A 15,380-nucleotide genomic window follows, 5' to 3' on the forward strand; every position below is an offset into this window, starting at 1 on the left:
ATTCTGTGTTGAATGTCAGTTCTTCACTTGCTCAAAGCAATTTTTCAACAGGTGTGTGTGTATATACACACACACACACACACACACACACACACACACACACACACACAGTGGCATTTAGGTTCATAGGTGCGTACTAGGCCATCAGCCCTAGAGCCTATACAAGCCTTGCCAAACGAGGTTCCCTGGCATTCGCCACCCAAGAAAATTATTTCCCTGTGCCCCTTTCGAGCAGAACCACAGCAGTGATCCCCGGGGTGAATTTCCTATTTCTCATCCAATTGTCAAGATTTCTCTTAAAGAGGGCTAATGAAGAGCTTTGCTTGACATGAATGGGCAGCCTATTCCAGAGCAAGGAAGTCTCTTGGACAGGAATCTATCCCTCCAGCATGTTATGTTTATTGTGGTGACAAGGTTTAGGTCCCTGGAGCATGTGGCTTGGAGAGATTGGGATTTCTTTAGGTGTAGCATGTCCATCAGGTCTGGGTTAGACATGGCTTTGTACGTTAGGCAGATGTCGCCTCGGAGTAGACGATATGCGATGGAGTAGAGCTGGAGTTTTTTGAGATGGTCAGCATATGGGATCTGTTTGAGGCCGGTAATCCTCTTAGTGAGTTATTTCTGCGGCCTTTTCAGCTGTTGCAGATGTCTTGCGAGGTACATGCCAAATGGAGTGTTGTACTCTAATGAGTCTAATAAGGGATGAGTAGAGAGGAATGATGGCTTCTCTTTTTCTGGAGGAGAATCCCTTTGTGATGAGGTGTGCCACGTAGAAGGATTTCCTGATTACTGTGGCAACATGATTGTCAAAGGAGAGACTACTCTCCACCTGTGTCCCAAGGTCTCATCACACTTTTGGTGTGTAGTAGGCTACCGCCTATGTGGTAGTTCATGGGTACAGTATATTTCCCAAAGGGGATGACAGTGCACTTCTTGGCATTGAGCTTTAGGCCATGACTTTGACACCAAGCATCAGTCTCAGTGAGACCTCTTTGTAGAATGTCCACATCCTTCGGTGAAACGATTATGGCTCTTAGTTTGCAGTCATCTGCAAATTTCGTTAGCCAGAGACCAGCTGTATTAGCCTGGACTTACAAGACGTAGACACCGAACAGGAGAGAACCCAAGACCCGAACCCTGTGGTACTCCGCTTGTCACTGGTCTGAAGTTGGATTTGGAGTTGGCTACTTTCACTGTGTGGGTTCTGTAAGTGAGCCAATTGGCCACCCATCTTGTGACATAGGGATTTATGCCTAGTCCAGTGAGTTTATCTATGATACTGGAGTGGGGGATGGTGTCAAAAGCCTTGGTGAAGTCAAGATAGGCTGTGTGCACCACCTTACCCTCATCTACGGCTCTGGTGACTGCTCCGAAGTCAGCCAATTTTAGAAGGCATGATCTACCTGTTACAAACCCAAACTGAGTGGGGGTCCAGAGTTTGGAGGTTAACTATGACTTTGTTTATAAACTCTAGGATGCCGTGTTCCATGGCCTTGCAGAACAGGCTTGTCAGGCTAATGGGGCGGTAGTTTCCGGGGTCTGTCGTGGCACCCGCTTTGTGGAGTGGGATAACTTGCTGTGCACCATTCCATAGGCACAAAGCCTGAAGTGAGGCTATGGTTGAACATGGTTCTTACGTGGGGTGCTAGTTCATTCTGTAGTTCTTGCAGAACACAGCCTGAGATGTTGTCTGGTCCCATAGATGCTGTGTTCTTGGTTTTGGAGGGTGCAGTCTTTACCTGTGTGGCCGTGATTTCAGGGGGTTTGCAATCATCCGGTATGGGGATAGGCCCTTTGGGGGGTGAGGGGGAGGTGAAGTTAGTACTGAACCTGTCTGCCTGGATGTTGGCAATGTCCGTATGTTCGGTAAATGTAGTGATAAGCCAGTTGCTGATATTTATTTTCCCTCCTGTCATTGCTTAAGTTTTTGGGCCATTTTTTAATAAAAAAGCTTCATCAACTTTTTTTATTAACTTATATCACCTTGGAGTAAGATGCAGTGCTTCCATACACTGTAAAGGTGCACCTTTGTGCGTGCACACTGGTGTGCCTATTAGTCTTTGGATGCAGCTAATGTTTTTCTTATTCTGATGCAACTGAGGTTGAAGTTTTTGTACTCCCTGAGGTCAGTGTATGCAAAGCAAACATCATTTGTTAAGTGCATTAAGAAGCTGAAATGTTCGCCGATGGGCTGAAAGTCTTGTTCAGCAGTTTATGTACACATGCCATGGTGCAAAGTTAAGTTTTAAAATATTGAAAAATCAGATTAATAAAAATAGGCAATATTTTACTTATTTTGTGTCTCCTCACTTTTGTCAAACCTATTCTGGGAAGATTCACAGATGTGCAAGTAGGCATAGAGCCTTTCCTGTCTGTGGCTACAGAAGGCTAGGCAGTTCTGCGCAGAGATTTAAGACCGACTGCTTTTTGACTTGGGCCATGTAGCAGTCTAGGGTTAGAGTCCCACATCTTCTGTTTGCTTGCTGTGTGACTGTAAGCAAGTTACTTGACTGGTGTTCTTCCAGGTTGTCCCTGAAGAACGTCCTTTGTCCATTGGGCTTGTCCACTTGTGTTTCTGTAAAGCAATGGCAGACAGTTGTAGTGGATCTCAACTGCTAAGACAGTTTTACTTAAGGCTACCAGACATGGTCAGTTACCATGCAAGTTGAAGTACTTGACATTGAAAACATTTCTGGGCCCTTTCATGTGCAAGCCTAGTCATCATGTCATGTCCCTTGTATCTGATTCCTATCAGCAGTGTTCATTCCCTTTGAAAATGAAGTTATCTCTTATGGATTGTTGTTGAACCAAAGTTGCTGTAAAAGTAGTTCTAGCTTCACATTGTAATCTGAAGCATACACTGAATAAAAAGTTACAAAGAACAGTTGCACTTAAAAATAAGCGTTTGTCCATTTCTCATTTCATTTGCGTAGTACTTGGAAATTATACATGACTGTCTTAATCTTTGTTCTTCACATTTTATTTAGATTTCATTTGCTTTTCAATTGAATCCCCCTTCCCAGTCGCAAGTCATAGTTATGACTTCACATCTTGCTGCCATGGGATAAAATATGACATCATAGTAATCATAAACCTTATTTAGGGAGAGTGATACACTACTACAAAAACTAATCAGAAACAAACTTTGATCTTTCCTTCTGATAGCTAATGCAAGAGAGGCATGGCATTAAAAATGAAATGCAAGTCCTACTAGTTATTTACATTTGTGTGTCAGATAAGTTTGAAATGTCTGCAGGCCTTTTAGTTGTTGTCAGATTTTCTTAAGACAGCTGTTTTGTTATGCATTTCTCTTCTCAAGGCCTTTGTTTGTAAAAGATGTTTTAGGTAAAGCACAGACAAAACCCATGTCTGTAGCGTTACTTTTCACGTGTGTGTTCATGATGCTATAAAGTACATTGCTGGTATGTTTCAGTAAATCCTTAACACTTATTTGTTAATACATTTGTTAACCTGGTATAAACCTTCCAGTTTGGTTATAGGGAAAAGACATGAACAATGGTTAAGTGAGTTGCTCAGAGTTTCCCAGTAGACACTGGTACACCTGTCCATGGTCAGAAATATTAGACCCAGTGCTTAACTTCCTACCTTCGATAACCAGCTCATTATGGAGCATGGATTTTGGATGGTTTGAGTGCTTATTCTGTTGATACGCTGATTTTGACTAATTTACTTAGACAAGCCAAGTCTTCAAATGGACTGTGAGATTTGTTACTTGTGACTTTTACTGAAAAAAAATCTGTAAATTGTCTTTAAAAAGTGATGTCTGTTTTTGTGCCAGTAGACAACAGATTTACACCAGAGGGCCACCTTGACAACAGTTCCCCAAAACAAGCTGGGCAGGAAAGTGGTTCTTCAGAGGACAGTGATGGTTCAAGTTCCAGTAGCTCTGAAAATGAAGAAAGTGCTGGAAGCAGTGGTGGAGCAGTTCAGAAAATGAAAAGCAGTGTTGCTCATATACAAGTAAGTATTTTTTTTTCAAGTAACTCGTGTAGTATAAAAAATTATGGATTTTGTAGCTAACTTTATATGCATTTTCATAATGCAAAATCCATCATCGCATTGTAGTCAAGGTTACCTGCAGTATCTCTTAACTTCTTTGCCAAAGAATTCTGGACAAAGAAAAAAAAACAGTGGTGGGATAAAGACCCAAAACTCTGGACAAGTTTTAAAGATTTATATAATTCAGTTAAGCTAATACAGCAACATGTTTTGCATCAGCATACATTTTCTGAACATTCAATATTCACTAACTGTAGTCCTCAGTAATTTACCAGAAAATCAAAAAACTTGAGGATCAAGGAAGAGTGAGGTGAAATTGGAGACATTCTTTTGAATAAGGGATAGTTGAAAGAATAAACTTACCTTTGCTGAATACAATTAGATGAGAATCCATGAACTTTTATTTTTCTGCTTCTTGGTTAAGTCACGTAAAATGATCAGATTTGCAATGGTAGGTTTTCTAGGTATGCTGCCTGTTTTGTTTTGTTCACAGATCTTTGTTCTGGAGAGTTGGTCAGTTGGTCAGGGTAGGAGGACATTAAGTTATGCAAAATCTAAAACCCTTTATTTCAGGGATAATAAAAGCATCACAAAAATGAAGAGCCCCGTCAGGACCACTAAATGAACCCATAAACTTAGGCCAGCCTCTGAAGCCAAAAGTAATTCTGAATCCTTCTTTAGCTGTGTTGTGCAACTAAGAAACAGTACTGTACATTAGTTTGAAATATGATGCTTCCTATTCTGATCTCATAGATATTAACAATATTTTTACAAACATATTTAGTGCCAACTTCACCCCTAGACTTCTTTCCAAAGCCCCAACTCCCCCACTTCCCCAGTTATTTTTAAAGGCAATTTACTGAAACTGCTAACCAAAGTCAGAAGTACTTCCTCCATGGAACCTGACATTGTACCTGATTGCTTAACCGTGTTAAACGTGCCTCTGCAGACACAGTCCTTAAACTCTTTAACTTGAGTTTATCTACTGGTTTTGTCCCTGATGAGTATGGCCCTGAAGTGATGATGCTGACTTGTAAGGGAAACCTTACAATGGACCTGGCTAATCACAGACCTGTCAGCCTTACAAGCCTCATCTGCAAAGCCATGGAAGGTGTTGTATCTGACCTCGTAAACTTGAATATTGGAATGGTTACTAGACTTTACCTTCACCCATTTTTTTTTTTTGAAGAGTAGATCCTGTTTATTTAATCTGGTGTTTCACAAGGGTTACATAGGCTGTAGATTGTGGCCATACGGTACACATGGCTGTCTTGACCAAGCCAAGGCCCTTCAACACCATTCCCTATGCTAGCATCATACAGAAGCAAAATGGTTTAAAAATCTATCCATATTTGGAAAGCTGGAAACACTGTCTGAAAGGAGGAGGCCACATAGTATGAGTTGCCGATACCTCATCAGAAAGTATGCAAGTAACCAGTTGTGTCCCTCAGGGCATGTTGCTGGGACCTCTCCATTTTTGGCTTTTGTTTCTCAGATGTCCAGGCAAAGAACCAAGGCCTTAGGCTAACAAAGTTTACAGACAACTGCAAATTGGGGGATGTTCATCGTGTTTCACTGTTGCAGTCATTACACTTGGGTTATCCTGCTGGCAGGCTACCCGCAGTCAGTCCGAGTTCCAAAGTCTAGGTCCGGCATTGGTTGCTGTCGCCTCTTCCCTGACGTCAGTGCACCAGGGATATAAAAGATGCAACAGATGCCATTTTCATCAGTCTTTCTTGCCACGCGGAGCCAGAAGCAAAAGCAGTTCACAGGTGCCGGTCGGCCGACTCCTGAGATTTTCGAAATAGAGTTTCAGAACCGAAGTCTTCAGTAAAGCTAAGTACCCCGTTGGGGAAACTTTTTCTTGCTCCAGACCGATGTCAGTAAAAGTTAACTATTGTATTTTTTGTGGGAAGCAAATACCTCATAAGGACTTTCACTCTTACTGTATTCCTTGCCTAGGCCGTGACCACGTCGTTACTAGTTGTCGGTTTTGTGTTAGATTCAACAAAAGCACTATTAAGCGTCGGTTTCATTTTGCTTTACATTACTTTGGCCAAAGGTTTAACTACATAATGCCATCAGAACAACCGACGACCGGAATTCATAAAAAACGCAAAGACAAGGAAAAGGACATGAATCCGAGGTCCAAAACCGGCGATGAAGCCTCTTCTAGGCCAGTCGCCGGTTCTCAGTGAGGCGCTTTCGCAGCCCCTGACACCCGCTACCTCAGAGCCACAGGCCGTATCAGACTCCCACGTGGAGACAACTAGGCCTCTGGATGGAAACTATTCCCTCAGATGGGTCCGGAGCCACTGAGCAGGCATGAGCTTCTGAGGGTGTTTTCAGACCTTCACAGCTTACTATTAAGTCCACTGCAGCAGCCAAGGCACAGTCAAAAACACCATTAAAGACAAGGGAACAAGTACAGCATTCTCCTGGGCAGTCATCCATGCCAAAGAAACAGATGCTTAAAATGTCCGAAGACTTAATTACTTTGATCAGGGGTTCCCATCCCCCTCCTGATAAAAGGCCTAGGCAAGACACTGACTATGATTCCTCTGACCAGGTTTCTATTTCCTCTGATTCCTCTTCAGATCAGGGCTATTCTCTCCCTCCCTATGAGGTTCTGATGCTGAAGAATCTATACCTTCAGCCTCTCCACCTGAGGATTATTCGTTTGGGGAAACTCTGCATACCATGAGGCAGCATTTCCACTGGGAGAGACAGAATTATTCAGAATCCAAGAAAAGGCTCAGAGACTTTCTTTTACTGCCTCAGCACAGGCCCCTGGCTATCCCCCCTGTGCTTGATATTGTTGATGTTTTCTCTGAATCCAGTCTGTCTCCTGATTCTTTACCCCCTGCACCAGTCAAGCCAGACAGGTATTACAGGGTCCCTGACTCTCATAAATTTCTTTATAAAAACCCTGCTGCTGACCCAGAAACAATTTCTCAGGGTCCCAAAGGGGTTAAGGCTTCCACTGCAAAAAACCCTGTCCCCTCTGATAGGGATTCTAGAGCTCTGGATAGATGGGGGAAAAAGTTTACACTTCTGCTACTTTAGCTGTAAGGGCTTTAAACTGCCAGTTTCACATGCTTAAACATCAACAGTACCTCATGTCTTTGTTAAAACAGAAAATGCGTACAAACCCAGAAAGTCCTGACAATAAGGAAATGCAGGATTTATTGCATGCAGCTGAACAAGTGGGAAAGCATACTCTGCAATGTGGTTTTGATTCATTAGCGGCTTCTTGTAGAGCCGCAGTTACAGGCTCTGTCATTCGAAGGCATGCTTGGTTGAAAGAACAAAGTTTACCTGAACATGTTAAAATAAAAATATTGGATGCTCCACTACAGCATGATACTTTGTTTGGAGTTAAGGCAAAAGAGGTGTTAAAGAAAATGGAGGATAAAGCAAAATCAATGCAGACAGTAAAGGATTTCTTACAGGTTCAACCGTCTAGGTTTAGCAGAAACTGGCCTTCAAAAAATTGGTCCTTTCCGGTGTCAGACAGGCCACAAAGAGGCAGATACAGACTCCCAAGCGGCAGATCTCAGCACCAAGGCTCCTACAGACCTAAGCAATGGGGTGCTTCTGCCCCCAAAGGAGGAGAAGACAAATCACAACCTTGTAGGAAACAGTCCCAATGACTTCCCTCTACAAAGGCCAAGCACTTACCTTTTGGCAGCACCCCTAGGGGGAAAGCTAGCACTTTCACAAAATTGGCACATAATCACCCAGGACAAATGGGTACTGAATATAGTTTCTCAGGGTTACAGGTTCCACTTTCACACCTTTCCAAAATCAAAAAGTAAGCCAGACCTGCCACAAAAACAATGGGCAGAGGCACAAAAGGAAATTGCAGCTCTCATGAACATGGGAGCTATTCAGAGAGTACCACAGCAAGAACAGGGGCAAGGATTTTACTCAAGACTTTTCCTGGTACCCAGAAAGGACAAAGCCTGGAGACCAATACTGGACTTGTCAATCCTAAATACTTTCCTGGATGTTCCAAAATTCAAAATGTTAACACTGCAGCAACTTCTACCCATGCTGGGCAAGAAGGCTTGGCTTGTTACTTTGGACCTCAAGGAGGCATACCTGCATGTCCCAATCAGACAATCTTGCAGAAGATACCTCAGATTCATAGCTGGCTCGATGCATTACCAATTCTCTGCACTGCCCTTTGGCTTATCTACTGTGCCCAGGGTCTTCACAAAATGCCTGGCACCAGTAATTGCATTTTGCAGACAAAGAGGAATTCAAATATATCCCTACTTGGACGACTGCCTTATTCAAGCAGAGAGCAAGGACATTCTACTAAAACATTTGACATTTGTAAAAAGATTATTAATTTGCCTAGGGTACACAGTAAACGAAAAGAAATCAAAACTAGTGCCCTCTCAAGAGATAATATTCCTGGGTGCAAGCTTAAATACAACTGCCCAGATGGCTCATCTCATGCCAGACGAACAAAGGCAACTGACTCATTACTTTCAAATGATGGCAACAAAGACCCAGCTCCCTACAAGAAAAATTCTGCAGGCCCTGGGCTTCATGGCATCCTGCATTCTACTAATTCCATATCCAAGACTCCATATGAGGAAACTACAATGGTATCTAAAAAGTGTTTGGACTCGGCATTGCCACAGAAACAATAATAACTATAAATGTTAAGTTGTCAATCTCGCCTTCATTCTTGCTGGATGGGTTCGGAGCCGATCCTCTGCTCCGACTCAGCACTTGCTAAGCTCGAGAATCACTTTTACCAGCTCGAGGCAGCCCTATATCCCATGATGCAAGGCGGTGATTACCCAGATCTCGTTGTCAGCTCATGAGGTCACCTTTTTGCCAGCTCCTGGTAAGTGAATTTTCATTACTCTTTTTCAAGAGATTTAGCTATCCTAGTTTCTAAATTTTTTCCCTTTCATAGTTAGTTAGTTCCCCGATTCACTTAGACCCTATTCCTGTTAGTTTTCTCGATCCCTTATCTTTTTTTCTGTTAGTCAGGCCTTAGGCCTTACCCTCCCAACAATTTCCTGTCAGGATTTTTGTTAGGTGTGTCTGTGTTTCTTTTAGTTAGTGTATTTAAGTACTGAGTGTGTGTGTGTTTGTGTCCAAACTCAGTCATGTGTAAAGACACTAGGGTCTCAGGTTTTAAGAAGTGTGACTCGTGCTGTCAGAAGATGTCTCTGACAGACGGTCACACGTCTTGTATTTATTGCCTGGGACCCCTACACCTGCAGGACTCCTGTGCTATTTGTCATTCTTTCAGCCAGAGAGTCCTGCAGGAACATAGAAACAAACTGATCCTAAGGGGTCTTCTCAAGCCTGAGAGCTCCCCGGCTAAGGTCGGGAAACGGAATTCATATTACAGTCTAAATGGATGGTACAAATCAAGAGATATGTTAGATACCTGGACGATATTTTTATCTTATGGGGGGGTGATGAACAGGATTTTTTGGATTTCACGAAATACATCAACAGTACTACTGATTATTTAAAGTTCACCCATCAATATAATCGTACTGGTATCAACTATCTTGATGTGTTCATATACAGCAAGGGCGATGAGTTCCAGTCCCGTATCTACAGAAAGGATACGTTCAGCAATGGATATTTGCATTTCAGTAGTGCCCATACATATAGTACCAAGAGGGTATCATTAAGGGCAGTGCATTCGGGCTGCTCGAATGACAACTGAAAGGGACTACATGCTCCGGGAGATGGAGTATATTGGGCATTTATTTGCAGACAAGGGATACCCCCAAAAAATGATTAGTGATATTATCGGGTATGTCAGTAATGAATGGGGCCGTAAATACAAACCACTATTAGGGGTGGGTACTAATAGTTTTCAGAAAGGCAAAGACAATATTAACTCAAAGGATATGCCAGTTGTGGAGAACGATCATTGTAAGGCTTGTATAATCAAATATGGTAGACACTCTAGTAAAGTGAAAAATATCATCACCTCTAATTGGAACATTTTGACTAGTGACCAGTCAATAAGAGACAAGGTAACTGACAGGCCACACTTCGTTTACAAAACTGGCAACAATTTAAAAAGGATCATTGAAATCAAATCCAAATATCAACAGACCACGAAAGTACAGAAAACAGGTACAAAAAAATGTGGTCAATGCAATTTTTGCAGATACATATTGGATGTACCTAACATTACACTAAAGAACTGTTTGAGAAGTAAGGTCTGGTTTTCTAATGGTAACTGTCTGACTAAACATATAGTTTATTTGGGCGTTTGCCAAACTTGTATGAGTTATTATGTGGGTAAGACAGACCATTGTTTAAAGAACAGAATTTATGATCACACATATTGTATGAGGAAGTGTGATGTCAATAACGCTTTGTCGAGGCACCTTATCAACAACCCACAATGTAAGGTGTTTAAATTTGCCATTTTGGATGCGATTACCCCCAACCCACGAGGGGGTAATGTTAAGGCAGTAGTGGGAGAAAGGGAGATTAGGTGGCAGATTAAGTTGAATGCAGCCACTCCCCCGGGCCTCGATGAGGTGATCCCTACTAAACCCCTTGTCAAGGTTTAAAAATTTAAATATTTTAAATATCATACATAGTATTTGCATCAAGGAGATAGATATATATTTATATTCAATCTTAGTACACCACATGTCCACAATTTTCATATTATTTATGTATAATATTTTTAGTGTAGGAATATCAGATAGTCAGGACATAATATTACATTTATATAATATTTTATTATATTATATTTATTGTGTTACATATGAATGTTATTCATTCTTGCAGATGCTGTAAATAATATCAGATACAAGTATTTATTTAGTACTATTTTGACTTATGAATTTTGTAATATGTAAGGTTTTATGTTTTACTGAAGGTTAGTTGTAGTTCAAGTTTGTGTTTTACAGAGCTTGAATGTAATGATATAATTGATTAATTGATGTAAAGGGCGGGTTCTTTTTGTGGGAGGTTTGTATATAAGAGGATGAGTTTTAGTATGGTTTGTTCTGATGAAGACAGTTTTATACTGTGGAAAGCGCTTAACCTTTGTTGTTTTTATCAATAAATCTACGCTGTTTCAGCATAGTTTCCTGACTCCATGTGTAAAGACACTAGGGTCTCAGGTTTTAAGAAGTGTGACTCGTGCTGTCAGAAGATGTCTCTGACAGACGGTCACACGTCTTGTATTTATTGCCTGGGACCCCTACACCTGCAGGACTCCTGTGCTATTTGTCATTCTTTCAGCCAGAAAGTCCTGCAGGAACATAGAAACAAACTGATCCTAAGGGGTCTTCTCAAGCCTGAGAGCTCCCCGGCTAAGGTCGGCTCCGGGAAGCCCTCTAAGCCATCCAAGACCCAGACTTCGGTGTCCAAGTCTGTGGCCTTGGTTCCGACTCCACCAGAGTCGACATCGGCTTCGTCCGGAGCCGATCCTTCCTTCTTGGAAAGTTTAGTACCGGCGCCGATCGGCACCGATACCCTGGCTTCGACACCTGTGTCGGCTCCGGCTGGAGCCGATACCCTAGCTTCGAAGCATGTGTCTGCTCCGGCTGGAGCCGGCACATCTCTATCCCAGCTCGGAGCCGACAAGCTGTCTGCTCCAACTGGAACCGAAGGTTCGTCGGCTCCAATGGCTGCGTCGAGGAAGAGATCTAGATCTCCTTCGCTGGAGTCTATCCACTCGGCTCTGGCCTCCCCCTTACTTTCGGAGCGGAGCCATCGGAGCCGATCCTCAAGGTCTTCCAGACTCTCAGGCCATGACTTGGAGAGAGTGGTGAGTAGATTACTAAAATCACAGGCACTGGCCCAGATGCTCCATAGCCCGTCTCAGCAGACGACCGCTATTCCACACCCTCCTGAAATTCCTCCTTCGACTCTCCTACAGAGCTCTGAGCCGGAGATTATTGGTACCGTGACTGTTGCTGCTTCAGAGCCGATACCACCCCTTTTGGCTCCGTCGTCTTCGACTCCTATCTCCTCCTTGAGACCGTCCTTGGAGGGATCCGGTCGTCGGGCTTCCCTGGTCGGTTCCGAGGGGGCGAGTGGCATCGGACCCTTGTCCGACCCCGTTCTCCCTCTCGGAGCTTCGGCCTTGGTGAGCTCGGCGCCGACATCTGCTTCGGAGCCTTCCTTTTCGGTGGGGCCGGGGATCCCTGTTTCTTCAGAGCAGGGGCTCTCGGTCCTCCCTGGGAGGGGAGCCTTCGAGGTGATGAGGAGTGTGCTAGCCCCCGAGCTTAGTCAGCAGTCGGTTCCTTTAGCTCCTCCCTCTACGGTGCCTGTAGATATCTCTTCCCACTCTCTTGCTCCTGGACCCAGAGATCCATCGCCCCAGGTTTCCCCATTGGGAAGAACTTCCTCTTCCGAGGTTTCTCCTGATCCTTCAGGAGAACCCCCGCGTAAGAGGACCTGCAAGAGGAAGCAGTTAGACTCCCCTGAGTCTACGACATCAGATACCGACTTAGATGAGTCGGAGGGGTCCCCAAGATCCCTCTCTGAGGATGTCTCTTTTTCAGACATCCTTGAACTCCTGAAACAGAGGGGAAACTGGCCCTCCATTAATCCCTCCGAGGATGAGTCGGTATACCTGGAGGCTTTTGGATCTCGACCCTCCACCTCCTGGGTGTCTCCACCTTTCGACCCCCTCATGGACGTGATAGGAAGGAAATGTTTATTTTAGTATATGCATGTTTTTTGGCATAATTCTTTCCAGCCTTCCTATTTGGGGGACATCTGGGGCAAGAAAAACTGAAGAAAATGGCGCCGGTTGCATCTTTTATACCCCTGACGCACTGACGTCAGGGAAGAGGCGACAGCAGCTGACGCCAGACCTAGACGTTGGAACTTGGGCTGACTGCGGGTAGCCTGCCAGCAGGATAACCCAAGTGTAATGACTGCAACAGTGAATACACTCAAACATCTAAATTTATGGTAGGTACACAACTGTACATTGTCACCCTTGACACCTATATCCTGCAGAACAAACTCCTTAGTGTAAACCCATTGCAATATACTACAATCGGGTTCAAACTAAATGCTGAAAGGTGTAGTATCATTTTTGGTAGACAATCCCCTTCCTAATCATATTGCATAGATAACACACAACTGTGTAATGAAAAATAGTCCAGGACCTCGGAACTCGGGTTGATAACCCTCTCTTACTGTTGACCATCTTGTGATAGTGGTTGTCAGGAAATCCTTTTATTTAGCTCAACTAATTGCAGAAGGAATACCATCAAGGTCTAAAGGGTTAAGCACTCCCTTCTACTCAGCATTGATGAGACCAGTTATTAAGTGCAATGCTTCCTTCAGTGGTGTATCTCATTAATTATATTAAACAGAGCCTAAAGGTTCCTCACCAAAAAAGTTATAGGTCCAAACCCCTGAGCTACCAAGAGTAGCTGAAAGTTCTTTCCCTTGATTATATGTCTTTTGTACTTTTGAGGGGAGATCTGTATGTCACTTACCATGCCGTTATAGACAGTGTTGTCTTGGACCTCTGCAAGTTCAATATCTCCACCAGTATTCAAACCCGGGATGTAAATCTTCCATCAACCAATCAATAAAACAAAGTAGTGCAATGGGTTTATAATGCATTGCCTTCCATTCCTCTGGAATAAACTTCTCATGCATGCTAAACAGTGTAAAACATCATCTTCCATTAAACATAACCTGGGTAAGGGAGGGTGCAATATGAAGAGGGTATTGGCAAGGAATGAATGGTCATAAGACTCTATGGTTTTGGAATATCTGTGAGCCTCTAAAAGCAACAGTTGACCTGGTTTTGCATTTGAGGAGGTTAGGAATGTGAAATGTGCCATGCAGCAGTTTCCCCTTAGCTGAACCTCTACAGTGATTGTTTCCTGTGTATCTCGTGTTTCTTTTGCACTGTGGAGGTAGTACATGCATTTAAGTGGTGTATATAGCTTCACATGTTTGGAATACTCTTGAGGGAGGAGGTCTACAGTATGATCTCTGTCAGCTCCAGCTTCTCTTTCTTACTGCTTCACTGCAGCATCTTCATTGTGGCAGAACAAGGTAATTCCACTATGTCAATGAGACCCAGCTTATCATGAGGTCTTGGTAGACAGTAATGTAGCATATAAGAAGTACAGGAGTAGGGACGTCATTGCTACAGGATTAAGACCAAGGAGAGATGGGGGGGGGGGGGTTGATGAGGTAAATTGCCCAACTTCTTTCAGCTTTTTGATACAGTAGAATGTTAAAATAACTCCCTGAATATGAATAGTACAACAATGTTAAAATAACTCCCTGAATATGAATAGTACAACAAAAGTGTCACACTTTGTATTATGTCACATACTTCAGTTTTCTCTGTGGAGTTAATACTTTTGCATCAGTCAAACTGTGAAGTGCCGTATGTGTAGTACTGTTATAATGAGAATGGTTAATGATAGAGAATTATAGGTTCTAGAGAAAAGATTTGTAAAGTCTAGGAAATCAGAAATGATGAGATCATTGTTTCTTACATTAGACCCAAACGTAGGTATGGAGTAACAATATGGAAACATTTTAAGTAAACAAGCGTGAGTAAATTGGAAAGAGTACAGTGGAAATTTACAAAAGGCATCCATGGATGTGGAGATTTAAGTCTTATGAAAGGCTAAAATGTCTGAACTTGTATAGTGTTTCATACAGACATTGTAAGAGGAAAGCTGAAAGACTTTTTATTTCTTATACAGGGGCGAAGAAGGGACAGCCTGTGGCTAAGCAAACCATTGCATGTTGTTTGTCCTCTAGTATTATTTTTGTTACATCCACTATGGCAAGGCAAATCCAAGCAAAGTAAAGGTGAATTACACCGGGGCCTTTTCTATTCTGTGGCATATTGGAAAGATGTGGGCTTTAGAAGTGTTCTAGAGGCAGCAGCTTGGTCCGCTGTCTATACCTTTTCAAAGCACTAAAAGCTGGGATGCCTTTTCTACATCCAGAGCAGGCTTCTCTATGACCATTCTCCAGGGGATTCTTGACTGTTACCTAACCTGAGAGGAAAGAGGATATGCTTTGGGAATCTACCCAACTGCCAGTAAGACTGTGTAAATAGTATTAGTAGAACAAGTTGCACAAGTCCTACTTAACTAAAACAGCAGACGTGAACCCACTGCCTTACTGGCAGTACCCACTCACCATCCCCCTTTTTAGATGTGCATAATTTGGTGTTTGGGTTGCCATTGAGCACTGCTCTGTGGCCTTTATTGTTTTGTGTGTGTGTGTGTGTGTGTGTGTGTGTGTGTGTGTGTGTGTGTGTGTAATTTTGGTTTGGTGTTTGCAAAGTTTGTGTTTCCATCTTCCCTTCCTGCTGAGCTCTAGAAAAACTGAAAGGGTCCTCCTTG

The 15,380-nt window shown here is 43.0% G+C and overlaps 1 protein-coding gene across 1 annotated transcript in view; it reads left to right on the forward strand.

Annotated features, from left to right (window-relative positions):
- CWC22 (CWC22 spliceosome associated protein homolog) overlaps positions 1 to 15,380 on the forward strand; it is a 2,826,743-nt gene that overhangs the window by 744,917 nt on the left and 2,066,446 nt on the right. Inside the window, exon 3 of the mRNA XM_044073714.1 lies at positions 3,800 to 3,981. Within this exon, the coding sequence (XP_043929649.1) occupies positions 3,800 to 3,981 (182 nt within the window). The remainder of the gene's footprint in view (positions 1 to 3,799; positions 3,982 to 15,380) is intronic.

This window comes from Protopterus annectens, chromosome 6.part0 (assembly GCF_019279795.1).
Source record: "Protopterus annectens isolate FY-2018-M chromosome 6.part0, PAN1.0, whole genome shotgun sequence".
Classification (NCBI taxonomy): domain Eukaryota; kingdom Metazoa; phylum Chordata; order Ceratodontiformes; family Protopteridae; genus Protopterus; species Protopterus annectens.